Genomic DNA, 14,418 nt, shown 5'->3' with positions numbered 1-14,418 from the left:
GTTGGGTGTGCGGCAGCGAGGAGGGCTCGATGGCCTCGGACTTTTTGTACAGGATGTCTTCGGGCAGGACGAGAAGCTTGGTGAGGGAGAGCTGACGCTCGGGGTCGGGCTTGAAGTCGTAGCGCCCGTTTTGTTGCCACTTGGTGATCTGCAGGATGATGTCACCCTGCATCACCAGCTTTTCGAAGTTGATGAGCTCGTCTGCGCGGTCGGCGTTCCCCTCGTCGATGAACGTCAGATCCCTGAGGTAGAGACCTGATGCATACGCCACCACACCAAAATTAGCTATGGTACTGCCGTGGGGTAGTTAGTAGGGCTGGTGGAGAATGCCTACCGAGGTAAGGGACGACGGGCGCTGTAGTGAACTCTTCCTTCAGCAGCAGGTCGCGATACTGTTTGTAGTTGGCCTTGTTTTCCATCAGTACATCCAGGGCCTCCAGGGACTGCTTCGTGGTCTCATTGACGCCCTATACACGTTCACGTGGGTCAGCATCCAAGTGAGTGAGACATTGGCGTGGCTGAAGATAAAGGGGCGCACCTGCCAGGTGAGCTTGAGCCGACGTACTGCAGAGTTGTTGAGCCCCGCCAGCACGGCCATGAGGGTGCTGAAGTTTCGAAGGTCGCGGCACACCTCGGCCAGCTTGACGAACCGCTTCACCATGGTGACTCGCTTCTTGATGTCGTTGCACATCACGATGCTGGATGCCACCCAGTACGACACCTGCAGTCAACACCCATTGCAAAAAACGTCAGTAATTGGCCGATCGTGCACGGGAATAGAAAGAGAAGCGGCACCGTGTTGAACCGTTCGACCACGGCCACAATATGTGGAGAGGTCTTCTTGCGGGTGTCATTCTTCCGCCACGCCAGCTTGTGAAATTCCCGGGGCTGGATGGCGGTGAACATGGACGACTCCATGAGGGTCATCTGTTCGGCAAGCTCGGTGAGGTCCCACGTCAGGACATCCGGTCGGCCTGCGCTTGTTCCCTCCTTCTTTGTATACTCCGGGAGCGGGCTTGGTGGTCGTGGTGCTTCATTCGCTTTCTGTATGTGTGGATTGGAAATGGGTCATGAGGCACTGGGGCTTTGGTCCCTCTCTGAAGGGGGCAACGCATACTCGCAGCATGGTGAGCTTGACGCGGTTGACTTCCACAGGGTAGCTCTCGGCCACGTGGGTCAGCAGGCCCAGCAGCTGCTTGAGGCATCGGCTGTTGGCGGGAGGCTGTTGGGCCTTATGCACGCATCGGTAGAAGTCCCTCGTGAAGGCCTCCTCCATCCACGCCCCCAAGAAGTACACGCAACTGCACACCACAAGAGGGAACGGCTCAGCGCATGAGCAACTGGCAATGCACACCCTCGAGGGGAACCCACGTACTTTCTCTGCTTCTCTTGCGGCGTCGTGCGCTTGCCTCGCTTGGGCGGGTTGCGGTAGCTGCACAAGGCCAGAGTCAGAGGGGGTGGGGGGGGGGCAGCGCAGAGAGGAGTGGGAACGTACAACTCGGCAACGAGGGAGAGAAGACGTTCGGGGGAGGCGTGCTGACGGTAGGCTCCGATGAAGGCACGACCCACCGCGCTCACCTCTACTTCCGGCGCCGAGCCACGTGGGCTCGTTGCCGTTGTGCTCTGTTCTTCGCTGCCCTGGTCTGGTGTATTCCCTCTCGGCGTGCTTGCGCGCTCTGCGATGCCACCGATGATAAATCGATCAAACAGTTTCAATCGGCTGATGCATCAATTTTACTGGGCAGAGGAGGTAAGTCTACCTGCATGGCGCACTTCCTTATTGATGATCCACTGCACGATGCGCTCAAAGGTGGCGGCGTGGAGGATTCTCTTGCCGTCTTCCTTGCCGTAGATGGCGCCCTTGGCCTTGTGAAGCTTGTTGTTGCTCTTTTCTCGCTTGCTGCTGCCCTTCTTGGCGGAGGCGGCCTTCTTCCTTTTGGTGGGTTCGTCGTCGACGCTGCCGGTCTCGGACAGGTCTGACTCCGAGTTGCACGTAGAGGAGCGAGAGGAAGACGACGAGAAGACCGTTGAGGGGGTAGGCGAGGAATGCCACTCCCCGGCGTCCATCACCTCCTTGAGGCTCACCACCATCGACCCCACGCTCGCGCTGCCCACTGCCTCGGCCCATCTACCCACCTCTCGCGGGCTCACGCACCTTGCGCCGCTGTGGCCGTTCGCGTAGAGCTCCCTGAGCGGCACCTGAGGCGGCTCACGTCGGTGGTGATGTAGGGCCACCTCAGGCAGGGATATGGCGCAGTCCTCCCACGCCGGCAGACGAGCGAGGGCTACCCCGCTGCGCCTCTCCATCATGGCCTCTCCTCCTGGCATCAACATGGCTTCTCTCGGTTTTTGCGTTTAACACGCAAGGCCGCAGGTCTCTCGCTCTCGGTGCTTGGAACAACCTCTGCGGCAAGACGGGCTGTGGCGCTCCTAGGACTGTGTGCCCGGAAGTGGGCTGTGATCAGGCTGCGGCGTTTGGTTCGAAGAGACGAAGGAGAGTCGCTTATGAAGGTGGAGAGGGAGCACGGCCAATCGTGATCGGCAGGACCGGAACACGAGACGATTCAGAGGAAGAAAAGGAAAGGGAAAAAGAGAGACACGGAGCACCCCGATTGTGTCGCTCAGTTGCGTGCTCTCCCGCCCTTCACCACCCGCCCATTCGTTTGCTGTTGCGCAGACACACGCAAGTTGACCTTCCATCTTGTCGTTCTCGTTTGCCCAAACATTGATCGCCAGCCAACCAACGCTGCTGGCGCCAAGAGAAGCGTGGCAGCCGCAGAAGAGTCGTGGGCAAGTCTCGGCTTGGTTGCACAGGAGCACCACACAGAATTTCATGAAGGAAAGAAAGAAAAGAAAAGAAAAGGCGAAAAGCAATTAGGGAGAAACTACCAGATCGCGCAGTTAGAAGGATCGGTTTGCACGACGAAAATGAAGTTGAGTGAGCACGGCAGGGAGTTCTGGTCGTCGTACCTGCGGCTGGGCAAGGGACAGAAGATCTTCTTCGGACTGTTCCTCATAGGATGTGGCAGCCTCGGCTTGTACGTCGATTCGCTCGTCGCTCCCGCCGATACCAATCACCAGCGAACCGGGCAGCCAACAAGGTACATCATGGTGGCGGCAACACGAGTACGCGTTTCACAAACCATTCTAATGGAGTGTACGACCTTAGCCGAATCCAATCTGCCGGCGATGAGCACGCCTCTCGGGAGTAGCTCCGTTCGAGTCCCGCCGCAGCACGTTAACAACGTTGTGCTGGGCGTTTTCTTCTTCACCTAAACTAGCCGCTTCACCAAAACCTCTCTTTCTCTGCGCGTCATTCCTTCGCTATTCAAAGAGCGACAAGATGATTTCACGCCTTTTCGGTCGTCGATCTTCCCAGGCACCAAGCAGTTCGGCCGCAGTGCCCCCTCCGCCACCGCCGCCCCTCGGAGGTGCGCAAACGCACGAAGAGCATCAGATGGTGCGGGCCTTCGGACCCGCCCCGCCCCAGCCCTTGTTTCCGTGGCAGTTCCACGCCAACGCCGCCAAGCTGGTTGAAGTGCGCCAGCGCCGACGCGACCAGGCCGAGGAAGCGAAACGGAAGCGCCGGGAGGAAGCAGCCAAGGCAGGACAACCCCTGCCGGCAGAGGAAGGTGCAACAAACAACCTCCCATATTTATTAATTTATTAATTTATTTTATTCACATGCTCGCCACCTCTACCCTCCCCCCTAGTCTTCTTATTGTATTGACGCCCCCTGGACAGTTGATGTGCTGCATCCGGCAAGCATACCGCCAGAGGACGGGACGTGCCTCCTCGACTTGCTTCCACGAGAGGTACCTTCTCACCCTTCTCCTCAGAGCGCAGTCCCCTGATGCTCTTGCCTGTATGGTGTACACCACCACCACCACCACCACCACCACCACCGCGGCTTAATGGGTGCTTGTCTTCCCCTTGTTCCCCGTGGGACAGATCCTCTTGTACATACTGCAGGACGTTGGGGAGGAAACGTTGGCCGCCGATTGTCCTCTCGTGAGCCAGCAGTTCAACGACTTGGCCCACGACGAGCAACTGTGGAAGCACCGCTTCTTGGTCGACATTGGACGCCAGCCGCCCAACTTCCAGCCACCCAGCAAATACAGGTGCAGACCCTGGACACTGATCCTTTGGCCCACCTTGAAGCTCAACCATTCGCTGAATGTTTGCTCCCTGCGGAACAGTAACGCCAAGTGGCACCGGCAGCCGGTGACGTCGAAGGAAGAGTACTACCACAAGGTGTGGAAGTGGTACGAGAACTACGGAGGGTCAATCTATGAAATGAGACAGGTCAGGTTCCCGGTAAGAGTACAGGACTGGCTCGGCGCCAGCCCACACGCCAACAGTCGCCTGGCGCTTCTGGGTGCCATCGCCGCCTTCGATCGTCGTCAGCTGCGCCGCGTACGCACCATCGACAAGAGCGCGCCAAGGCTAGGGTATTAACTCGCCGCCTTTGCCACAACGCGTCTGACAGACAGCGGGCTGCACGACGGCGTGATTGTTCATATTTTGGGAGGCGGTTCGCTCCGTTCGAAAAGAAATCACTTTTCTCGAGTGAACGGGGAACGCAGAGTAATATTTCTCGTTCGAACCATGCAACGTAACGAAGGCACCAAGAGCGTGGTCCACCACCACCACCACCACCATCACGGTCGCCGCCGCCGCCGCCCTCGCCGTCACTTTGCGCCGCCAGGCGTGGCACCTGTTGCGCCAACCACTCCGACCGGTCCCTACATCCGCATTGTGGAGGCCAAGTACGGCGTTGGCAAGCATTGGGAGGATGTCACCGACCAACTGCAGCAGCTTGTCCTAAGCCAGGGCGGCCTCCAGCTCCACGCGTTCGGGCAATTCCGCAGCATGAACGCCCTCTTTGGTACGAACGCCTCCCCCTCCGCCCCTCTCGGTGTCCAGTTGAAATTGAAATTAAAGCTGGGGCCGCAGGTAACCCCGGCAATGGGCCAGAGCGGAAGAGGCTTGAATTCAGCTATGAGGTCGAGGGCGAGGAGCAATATACTGCCGTGGCCGAAGACAGGAAGGTATAGTGTGGTCAATGAATGCAAATGGCGCGGTGATACTCACCCAAATGTTGTATGCACATTGCGTCACGCGCGGACAGCTCCATTTGGCCATGGGCAGTCAGTATCAGCTGCTGCAGCAGAGGGAGGGCATCTTTGATGCTGCCGTGCCACAAGAGGCAGGTCACTTCAACATTGTTTTCTTTGAATGCTCGTATGGCAAAGACAAGCACTCTGATGTAACCACCCAGCTCCAGGACCTCTCCGCCAAAAAGGGTACGTCACCCACATGAGATTATGTTGGCTGAGGAGTCTCATAATAATATCACCATCACAGGAGGCAAGAGCATTGATGCATTTGGCTATTGGTTCACTCCCAATGGATGCATGAACAAGGCATTTGGTGACCCTGATCCAGGTACAGTTATACCCCAGCATTGCGTGTCACCCAATCATTAACATTTAACTGGTGGTGCCAACATGTACCACAGGTCAGGACAAGGAACTGGCAGTGAACTATTACTGGCAGACACCAGTCATGAGCTGCTCAGCCAGTGAGGATCAGCAGGTGAGCCTCTCCTATGAGGCTTTCCGTGGTCTTCTGGAGTCCCAGTAATGAGTTCAGCTAATTGTAGGGCTAATAAATTATTGTTCTGCTTGCTGCCTGCATTGAGGTTTGCCTCACAGTCATGCAGCCAACACATAGCATCATTCAGGTCAATCTTGATCAGCCAAATGGTGTCATGCTCAGTGGGAAGTCCATTCAATCTGTATGGGGAGCTTGGTCAATATGTTACAGCTTCAGCCAAAGTAGGTGTCAAGTGCCTCTTTGGATTGATTATTGGGCAAGGGCAGAGGTCATACTTACCTTGTATTTTTATGTTGACAGTATACACTGTATGGGTGTTGAGGATGGTTCAGGCCTCATCCTCTGACATCAAGGAACTTGTGGTCATTTGAAATGAGAGGTCACAAATGACCATGGAATTTTTGTTGTGCTAAAATTGTGTGAGATTTGACATTTTCGATTTATAGGGCAGTTTTGAAGATTTGGATCTGAATCTTTGATATTGACATGCTATACCACTGCTTATAAGTGATATTGAGGGACTTGAGATGAAAATGATTTCATAAAAACTTGGAATGTGTGGAGTTAAAAGTGCTTTGTATCAGTGTGAGATGGAGCTTTGTTGTGGTGGAATTTTATCTTTGGGAATAGTGCTCCACTTCAGCACAAATGTGAAGAATGAAGTTCAGTCCATGTGTGCAACTGACTGAATATGGTGTGAGGTTGAACTGTGTGAGGGCAGCATGTTGGCCACTGATTATGGAATTGATGGAGGGTATGAGAGTAAAAGCAAGGTGCATGTTGGGTTCTTCAGAGGAGCACTAACACAAAACAAGCAAAGTTCTGATTTTCCAGATTGCATATGTGTACATGATAAACTAAGTAGTGGTAGGTTGAACATGTAGTCATCACATACACATACACAATAAAGTAAGTGTCTGGTTTTACAGTTTTTGTTGTTGTGTATGCATAGGTGCAAGTCAGCCTGCCATCAGCCATGGCCAACAACAAGGAACTGTTGAAGCTCCTGAAGGAGGTAACTGCCCCATTGCATACATGCTATTTTCAAAGCCCATTATGCTATGAAACTGCAGGACATTCTATTGTGTACATGTACATGATAGAATGTTTGCTAATATATCTCCTCCCAGCAGCCATGATTTTTCCTTTATGGTTTCTGTGTGCTGGCTGTTGCCATGGTCAGGAAAGGACTGAAAAAAAAACGTGTGTAGTCATCACATACATGTATGTGATAAAGTAAGTGTCTGGTTTGATATATTTTGGTTGTCACATACACGTACATGATAGAAATTGGTCATTCCAGACCTTGACTAATGGCCCAGTTACAGCATTGTATCTCTCATTATGATGGTATTTTAATCTGCCATTTCTCAAGATGCTCCCAATTTTGTCTTGCTATTTTTACATTAAACCATTTTTGTGTTGTCAAAACCATTTTAATGAGCTTAAACTCACAAACAAAATCACTTTTCAAAATGACTGGACCTCTCATTTCAAATGACCACAAGTTAAGGATGGATAACTTTAATTTAGGAGTTTTTCCAGCACTTCCCTCATTAGTCCACATCTGCTGTGCAGTTCTTTACTTGGTCCAAGGGGAGAAAAAGAAGACAGTTTTTTGTTTGTTTATTCGTGGACGGCGAAGTAGAAAGAAGATAGAGAAAATTGCAAAGAAAAAGGAGAGAAAAAAAGAAAGAGGGCATGATTATTGAATATAAAAAGAAAGCCAGCAAGAGATGCGCTAGCGGCTGCGCACTATCACCGGATGGAGTCCTGCAATTTGCCTCTAGAGGGTACTGGGACTTGGAATCTTGATCGACGCAAAGAGACGACTCACACTTTGTGTCTTTTGTGGCTCATTCAGAGGTTTACTACCTGATTTGGCGCCTGCTGGCCTCTGCCGGGCCACTTCAACGCTCAGCCCAGGTTCTCTTCGAGGACCTCACAAGGGCCAATCTCCTTCCTCGGGCCTATCACTGGACTGGCACCCCCCTGCCTCCTAATCCGCTAACGCTCGTAAGTATACTCTGCCTCCCCAACACCATTTTGTGGTGCGCTCACGCCCATGCTCTCCTCGTGCCGTGACCCAGGCCGAGCACTTCGATGTGCCGTCAGACCAGCTCCTCCAGCTCCTGCAGCGGCTGATTGCGCTGTCTCGGGAGAAGCGACCGCCACCGCTCCAGCAGCTGACCACCCTTCTGGGCTCCGGCGACTCTTCACTTCTCGCACAGCCGCCCGCCTCCCGTCCTTTCTCTTCGAGCGTCCATCTCGGCCACTCTGTTCCCTTCATCCACACCACTGCTGTGGAAGCCACGTCTTATGGTAGCCCGAGCTCAGCCATGCGCAGTGCTGATTACGCTTTGCTCACCGACTTCTTCGTTTGCTTTGATTGGCGGTGCGTGCAGCGCACATACTTCGCCAGCGAGAGATGGGATTGCGACTGCCGGCCAAGCTTCGGCCCATGCCTTACGTTTACAAGCACTTTCATCCGGTATACCTCATAAAGGGTGCACACGCCCCACTGCACGCGCGCACAGTCTAACACGCCGCCTCTGCTGTATTCGTGCTGCAGCTGAAGGTAAATCGCGGCCACGTGTGCGCCGTCTATTGCATCGAGTTCGACAAATCGGGCCGGCTCCTGGCCACGGTACGGACTATGCCGCTCTGGAGTGTTGGGCTACTACTACTAATCAAGCAGTAATACGTAACGCGCAGGGCTCCGATGACAAGCTGGTCAAAATATGGTCCGTTGAAACCGGGCGTCTGGTTGCAACACTGCGAGGGCACGAGGTACTTCGAAGCACCCACACATTTGCTCATTCGCTTTATCGTCTCACGGCGCAATCGGCGTACAGGGCGACATTACAGACATCAGCATTGACCCGGAAAACAAGTACATAGCCAGTGGCTCAAACGACAACATCGTCCGCGTATGGTCCCTCCGCGACTTCTCCCCCATCGCTGTCCTGTCTGGGCACACCAACGCCGTCACAGCTGTCGCCTTCTCGCCCTCGCCCTTCCCCAAGACTCGCGTGCTTCTGTCTACCTCGCTCGACGGTTCTGCCCGCCTATGGTGGGTTGACGAGATGGCGCAGCAGATGGCGCAGGGGGACAGGTACGAAGTTCATACGCGGCCGCTCAGTCGACGTTGACTGCTAACAGCCTCGGCTCCAACTCACTTCATGTGGGTGCTGTGTGGTGCCCTCTCAGTGACGTCTTCGAGACGCGCTCAGTCGTGCTGGCGCCGATTTTTGTGAGCAAAGTCTTGTGTTCAAACTTCGACGCCACGGGCACCTATTTTGTCACCGGATGCAGCGACAATGTTGCCCGAGTGTGGGCCGTTTCGTCCGCCCACTCCACCGGTACTGCTCCTCTCGCGTTTCTCGCTCAGTTCCACGTTAGGTCCTCGGCATGCCGTCTAACTGTTGTCAACGTTCCCCATTCCATCACCAGAACCGTATTGGACTTTAGAAGGCCACACGGACTCAGTCCATTGCGCTCTGTTCAGCAACAACAGCGATCGCATACTCACCGGGTACAGACCTTCACACCGCGCAACCCTTCTTAGCATGCCTTCTTCGTGCTTACATCCACCTTTCGTTGCAGATCTTGGGACGGTCAAGTGTATATATGGCGCGTGCAGGACCGCTCCTGCATTTCATGTGCGTCTTCTCTGTCCCCCCAATGGACCCCTCATGGCACGGGGCCTAAGGTGAGTGTTGTGCGAACTAGTGGCCGTCCAGCCACCGGCCCCACAAACCGCGGAGGAGTCGGAGCAAAGGCAGCCCGAGCCCAAGCGGCCCCGTCGTACGGCCACTGGGACCGGCACCAACGAGCATACCTTACCCATCATCGTCACCATGGCGTTATGGAGCCTGGACGATCAGTACGTCATCACCGCTCTCTCCGACTTTACAATCAAGGTACATACATCACGTCTTTTCCTCGTTCGTCATTCCATATCGCACGAAGCTGATCATTCACTGCTCTCGTCTGGTGGTCAGGTATGGGACGCCAAGACAGGCGCCCTGGTGCATACGCTGCGCGGGCACACCAACTCGGTGTACGTGCTGGATTCCCACCCGGTCGACCCGCGGATCATAGTGAGTGCTGGCTACGATGGCCGCGTGACCTTTTGGGACATCAACAAGGGCGAAGCTGTGCAGAGTGCGTGTCTTGGGCCTCCTCTTTGCCCATGTGAACGTTTGCTTGGCTCCGTGAAGTAACTCTGCGTTCTTGCTTGTTTTTGAAAAGGCCACAAGAACGCGGATCGCCAACTCTTCGACGGCCACTTTGCTCGCAACGGCGCCTACTTTGCCGCGTCGGATCACGAAGGCTTCTACACCTTGTACGGCACTGGCCCGACACAGAAATACCAGGTACGTACCGCAGCTTTTTTGAGCACCACACCACACTTGGCACCTAAATGCTTGATGCTCCTCTTCCTCCTCTTGCAGAGCGTGCCAGTGGAGCAATTCTTTGAGACCGACTATCATCCGCTCCTGCGAGACCTCAATCACTGGGTGCTGGACGAAGCCACGCAGGTACTGCTGACATGTCAGGCGCTTCATCGTGTTTGTTCACCCCTCTCTGACCCCCTCTCGTGCATTTGCACTTCGCTCAGCTGCCGCCTCACCGAATGCCCAAACCGCTTCTCTGCACCATTGATGGAGTGCCCTACAAACAACAACCTCCTGGTTATGTCGGAGGTAGGTTCACACCCTGCAAGAGGTGTCTCGAACTCGCGCGAGACACTCACATCTGCGTGCGTCTGCCGTACAGAGGTGGGCACGATAGGTGTAGATGTCGGTGAATACGAGCAGGAGCGTGCCCGTCTCATGTCTCTCATCCGAGACAGCGTTCGCACGAGGGACGAGGTCACGCTGCTCAGCGGCGGCGAAGAAGAACCCGAGTACGTTGCCTGCGCTTTTGCTGCTCTCGGGAGAATTGCATGACTCACGAAGATTTCACTTCTGAAGGGCGGAGGACTCGGAAGAGTCCGAGTTCTGCGAGGGCTCATCCGACGAAGAGCCTTTCTCCGAGCCCGAGTCCTTTGGGGACGCATCGTTCGGTACACTCTTCTTCCACTCTTCGGCGCGCTTCAGCTCGCTCGGCCCTGATGTGACGCCACGCACGCAGAGGGTAATAGGAGGCTGCAGCCGCGAAAGCGCAAATTGCGGTTCAGGTTGAGCTCCGACGAAGACGACCACAGCGAGAGCTCGGAGAGCGAACCAGGGCCGCGCACCCGTTCCCGAGCTCGAAAGGAGAACCTGCCGCTCGATGAGACCATACCTATACCCAGCACCATCATCATAGGGGAGGACGGTGTCTTCACAACAGCAGAGCAAACACCACCAGAAGGCCGCCGGCTCAGGTACCTGAGTGCCCGTGGCTCTAACATGTCTCACTCTCTCTTTTTCCTTGCCCGATTAACTTACCGCTTCATTCGCGCGCAGGCCCAAGAGAAGGAGCAGGAAACGGATCAGACTCGGTGACGGTGAGGAGGGCTACGCAGACCATCCCATGAAGAGCAAACTGCAAGCAATGACCAAGGTGCGGCCCTCATTACAGCCGAGCAGCTACTCATTTGGCGGCAATGCTGATACTTGATATCGCATGTGCGCGTGCGTTCTACCAGGTGAGGGGCATCAAGAGTTGGCCCGACTGGCTAACTGCAACAGAGCCGGATAGCCCAGTTACCCAAGTCTACATTCCGCAAGTACGTTCCCGCTGCTACCACCATGCTGAGTCGCTGAACTTACATTCGCGCCCCACAACAGGTCAACGACGAGGTGGTCTACTTCCGCCAGGGTCACTCAATTCACATAGAGAAGTTTGCAAAGGTCCAGCATCCGACGCCCCCATGGGAGACATTCCCGAGGCTTCGCGCGCAGGAGGTGTGCCGAGTGGTGCAGATCGAGTACCGGCCGTCGCCCTACGGCATTCAGACGCTCCTCACCCTCGAGCTGCTCGATACGCTGCCGGTGCCTCCCAGCCCGTCGATGCTTGGCGAAGACGAGTCGTACGAGCCCGAGGAGTCGTTGAACGCCAACCGACGCTTCATGCTCTCCTACCACCCGACAACCCGCACCGTCGACTTCCTCGTACTGCGCAGCCGCTACGAGAGCTCGCTGGAGGCCTGCCACGTCGGGAGGCGCGTGACGGTCCTGTTCTTCTCCGGCAAGGTTCTACTCCCCCGCCCCCTTCCGACACGCTTCTTATTTTCGCTTGGCTTGAAATCTCACCGGCTGTGCTCTGCATCGCCTCACATAGGAGGACGGCGTCTCGTCCAGGAAGTCGACCACCATCACAGATTCCGTGCGCCAGGCCGCATGGTACTCGGGCACCGTGCTCTCGGTGTCGCCCCTGTCACCGGACACCTTTCCCGACAGCAAGTGGGACTGCCTAGAGGTGGCCTGGGACGACGAACCGGGAGAACCCGCCGGCACGGGGGGCGTCACCCGAGTGTCGCCCTGGGAGTCGAAGGAGTACCACTTCGATAGCGCTGGCTCAGCCACATCACCGCCTGTAGATAGAGAAGGTTTAAACCTCCCCCGATCATGCCTTACGCTACACCAAATAGTGCTGACCCTAGGGGCATCTCCATTGGACGAGTTAGTGTACCGCCGACTGGCCGAGGCGGTGGAGGAGCTTATGGAGGACGGTGACAGCGTGTGGTTCAGGCAGCCGGTCTCGTTGAAGCTCGTAGCTGGTTACACCAAGCGGGTCTTCTGTCCGATCGACCTCTCCACGATGGCTCTGCGCCTGCGGAACCTTTACTACCGCTCCTTGCACGTACGCTCATCGCGGTTCGGTTGGTGGTGCGAAGCGTCAACTCAACTAACGCCTTTCTTCCGTTTTTTGGCTGGCAGGCTTTTGAAGCGGACATTCGCCTGATGGTATTCAACGCGGTTTCGTTCAATCAGCCGGGCAGCGATATAATTGCGTCGGGCAAGCGGCTGAAGCAAAAGCTGTTGCAGGTCCTTCGAGAGCATGGTACCGTGCTCCCTTAGTGTGCGAAGAGACTCTTCGGCGGTGCTGACCCCCCGTTGCTCGCAGGGCATCACGTCGAAACCGACGATGAGCAGGACATGGAGGAAGTCGAGGTTGTCGATCCGAACGAGAATTACATGCAAGAAGGGAACGTCGTTGCACACAGCGGCATGACTCCGCCAAGGCGAGTGCCCAGAAGTGTCAAAGGCAAGGAAAAGGAGGAGGAGGAGAAGTTCTTCTTCGACGACGAAGAAGGCCGCGCCGCGGAGGACAGCGAGTCGCCTCCGCGCAAGCTCCGGCTCAAGAGGGCCAGGAGGAGAAGCGTAACCACCGTGAGCCACGAAGAAGACGGACAGGGTCTCGAAATGGGCCTTGATGATCTGCTCGACGACGCAGCTGGCGACTACTCCACGACGAACCAGGAGCCGATAGAGGAGGGCGACGAGGAGGATTGGGGGCCATCAGCAGTACCGCCATCGCCAATACGACCAGCCGCTGAGGATAGGCCCGTGGTGAAGCTGAGGATCTCAGCGGACCTGGTCCGCCAAGCCCTGCAGGGCGCGTCGCCCGCTGCGCCCGCTCGCCCGGCAAGCACGCCCCTGGCGCCCTCGACCTACACCGCGACGACCACCACCGCCACCACAGCCACCGGTGGCACGAGCTACGGCCGAAGGCCGCCCCGAGGAAAGGCGCACTCCGTCCCAGTCGCGTTTGGTTCAGTCGAGGATGAGGTGCGCGCCGCTGGCCCGCGACGAAGTGGCAGGCAACGCCGAGCAGTGCAGTATATTGAGGAAGAGGACGAGGACGGCGGGGACAGCTATTCGGAGCAGGTGATGGAGACACGGCAGCCCGTTCCCCGTTCGACTCGAGCCGTTATGGCATCGTCGGCTGACGTGTCGCAGCGGCGGAGCGAACGGCAGCGGAGCAGGCCCAAGCGGTTCATCGAGGAGGAAGAGGAGGAACCTGGAAGCGTGGAGGGAGCGGGCGATGGTCAGGACAACGGGGTCGACGAGGGGAGTGATGAATCGTTTCATCTCCCGCCATCTACGGTCCCACGTCACGCGGGCCGGCCCAAGCGGTCCAGGGCCGACGCGGACGTGAGTGGCAGTGCTGTGGAAGAGATCGCCCCACCACCACCACCACGCCGATCCGCGAGGAGGAGTGGGGCCAATAGGGCCGCGGCCGAGGTACTCACCCAGCGAAACCCGATCTGTTCAACGCTTCGTGGTCCGCGTAGACTAACGTTAGTTCTATGTACGTGCGCGAGGGCAGGAGCCAAATTGGGAAGAGGAAGAGCTTTACGTGGAGGAGGAGGAGGAGTTGATCGAAGTCCACGAAGAGGAGGAAGAGGACGAGTACATGGAACAAGACGAGAGCGAGTATCGGCCGCTCAAGGTTAGCTTGCGGCTGCGTGGCCCAGCAGCGGCGCCGCCTGAACCAGAAGAGGATGAAGTGGAGGAGGAAGTCAGTGTGGAAGACGACGATGGTGACGACGACTATGATGAGCTCTACAGCGATTGAGTGTGTGAGTAAATTGATTGCACGGTGGTGGGCTCAAATGCCAGGTCCGTCATCTCAACCCGATGTCCCAACCCTCCCCGCCGTGTGCTTCTCGCTCTCTGGAGGCCCGCCCATTCGCCGCTGGCTCCGGAGAAGCCACGGGGGGTTTCTTTTTTGAGAACACTTTTCCGTTTGTCTCCTTGTTGCTGGTGCTGTGTGAGCGTCTCTATCTGCCCCAGCGCCGCCCATGGACCACCAGCAGCTGCCCCCCACCCCCGCGGACATTGCCACGCCTGCCCGAGGCTA

The 14,418-nt window shown here is 56.3% G+C and overlaps 5 protein-coding genes across 5 annotated transcripts; 4 read left to right on the top strand and 1 right to left on the bottom strand.

The window, feature by feature from the left end:
• Positions 1-2,307, bottom strand: ACA1_067480 (RasGEF domain containing protein; the record flags this gene model as incomplete). Its single annotated transcript, XM_004337468.1, has 9 exons — positions 1-255; positions 335-467; positions 632-721; positions 796-1,044; positions 1,118-1,301; positions 1,376-1,432; positions 1,496-1,638; positions 1,774-2,128; positions 2,156-2,307. Coding segments are annotated over 9 exons (1,618 nt in total), but the record flags the coding sequence as incomplete, so codon positions are not given.
• A 621-nt stretch (positions 2,308-2,928) lies between these two features.
• On the top strand, positions 2,929-3,212 carry ACA1_067470 (uncharacterized protein; the record flags this gene model as incomplete). Its single annotated transcript, XM_004337467.1, has 2 exons — positions 2,929-3,101; positions 3,170-3,212. The coding sequence occupies 2 exons, from the start codon at positions 2,929-2,931 to the stop codon at positions 3,210-3,212; spliced, it is 216 nt and encodes a 71-aa protein (XP_004337515.1).
• A 131-nt stretch (positions 3,213-3,343) lies between these two features.
• Positions 3,344-4,458, top strand: ACA1_067460 (Fbox domain containing protein; the record flags this gene model as incomplete). Its single annotated transcript, XM_004337466.1, has 4 exons — positions 3,344-3,632; positions 3,745-3,815; positions 3,952-4,121; positions 4,200-4,458. The coding sequence occupies 4 exons, from the start codon at positions 3,344-3,346 to the stop codon at positions 4,456-4,458; spliced, it is 789 nt and encodes a 262-aa protein (XP_004337514.1).
• Positions 4,459-4,608: 150 nt separating this feature from the next.
• ACA1_067450 (uncharacterized protein) lies at positions 4,609-5,646 on the top strand (the record flags this gene model as incomplete). Its single annotated transcript, XM_004337465.1, has 5 exons — positions 4,609-4,888; positions 4,957-5,051; positions 5,132-5,306; positions 5,368-5,448; positions 5,522-5,646. The coding sequence occupies 5 exons, from the start codon at positions 4,609-4,611 to the stop codon at positions 5,644-5,646; spliced, it is 756 nt and encodes a 251-aa protein (XP_004337513.1).
• Positions 5,647-8,047: 2,401 nt separating this feature from the next.
• Positions 8,048-14,133, top strand: ACA1_067440 (Bromodomain containing protein; the record flags this gene model as incomplete). The annotated part of the gene is made up of 20 exons (XM_004337464.1): positions 8,048-8,110; positions 8,192-8,266; positions 8,335-8,409; positions 8,475-8,734; positions 8,830-8,981; positions 9,352-9,542; positions 9,624-9,786; positions 9,874-9,998; positions 10,077-10,163; positions 10,244-10,328; positions 10,402-10,531; positions 10,599-10,690; positions 10,759-10,993; positions 11,076-11,172; positions 11,258-11,338; positions 11,400-11,804; positions 11,893-12,414; positions 12,492-12,615; positions 12,679-13,799; positions 13,885-14,133. 20 exons carry the CDS (start codon positions 8,048-8,050, stop codon positions 14,131-14,133), a joined length of 4,332 nt encoding a protein of 1,443 aa, XP_004337512.1.
• Positions 14,134-14,418: the final 285 nt, after the last annotated feature.

The sequence above is a fragment of the Acanthamoeba castellanii genome (assembly GCF_000313135.1).
Source record: "Acanthamoeba castellanii str. Neff unplaced genomic scaffold scf7180000084601, whole genome shotgun sequence".
NCBI lineage: Eukaryota > Discosea > Longamoebia > Acanthamoebidae > Acanthamoeba > Acanthamoeba castellanii.
This window is presented reverse-complemented; position numbering and strand designations above follow the sequence as displayed.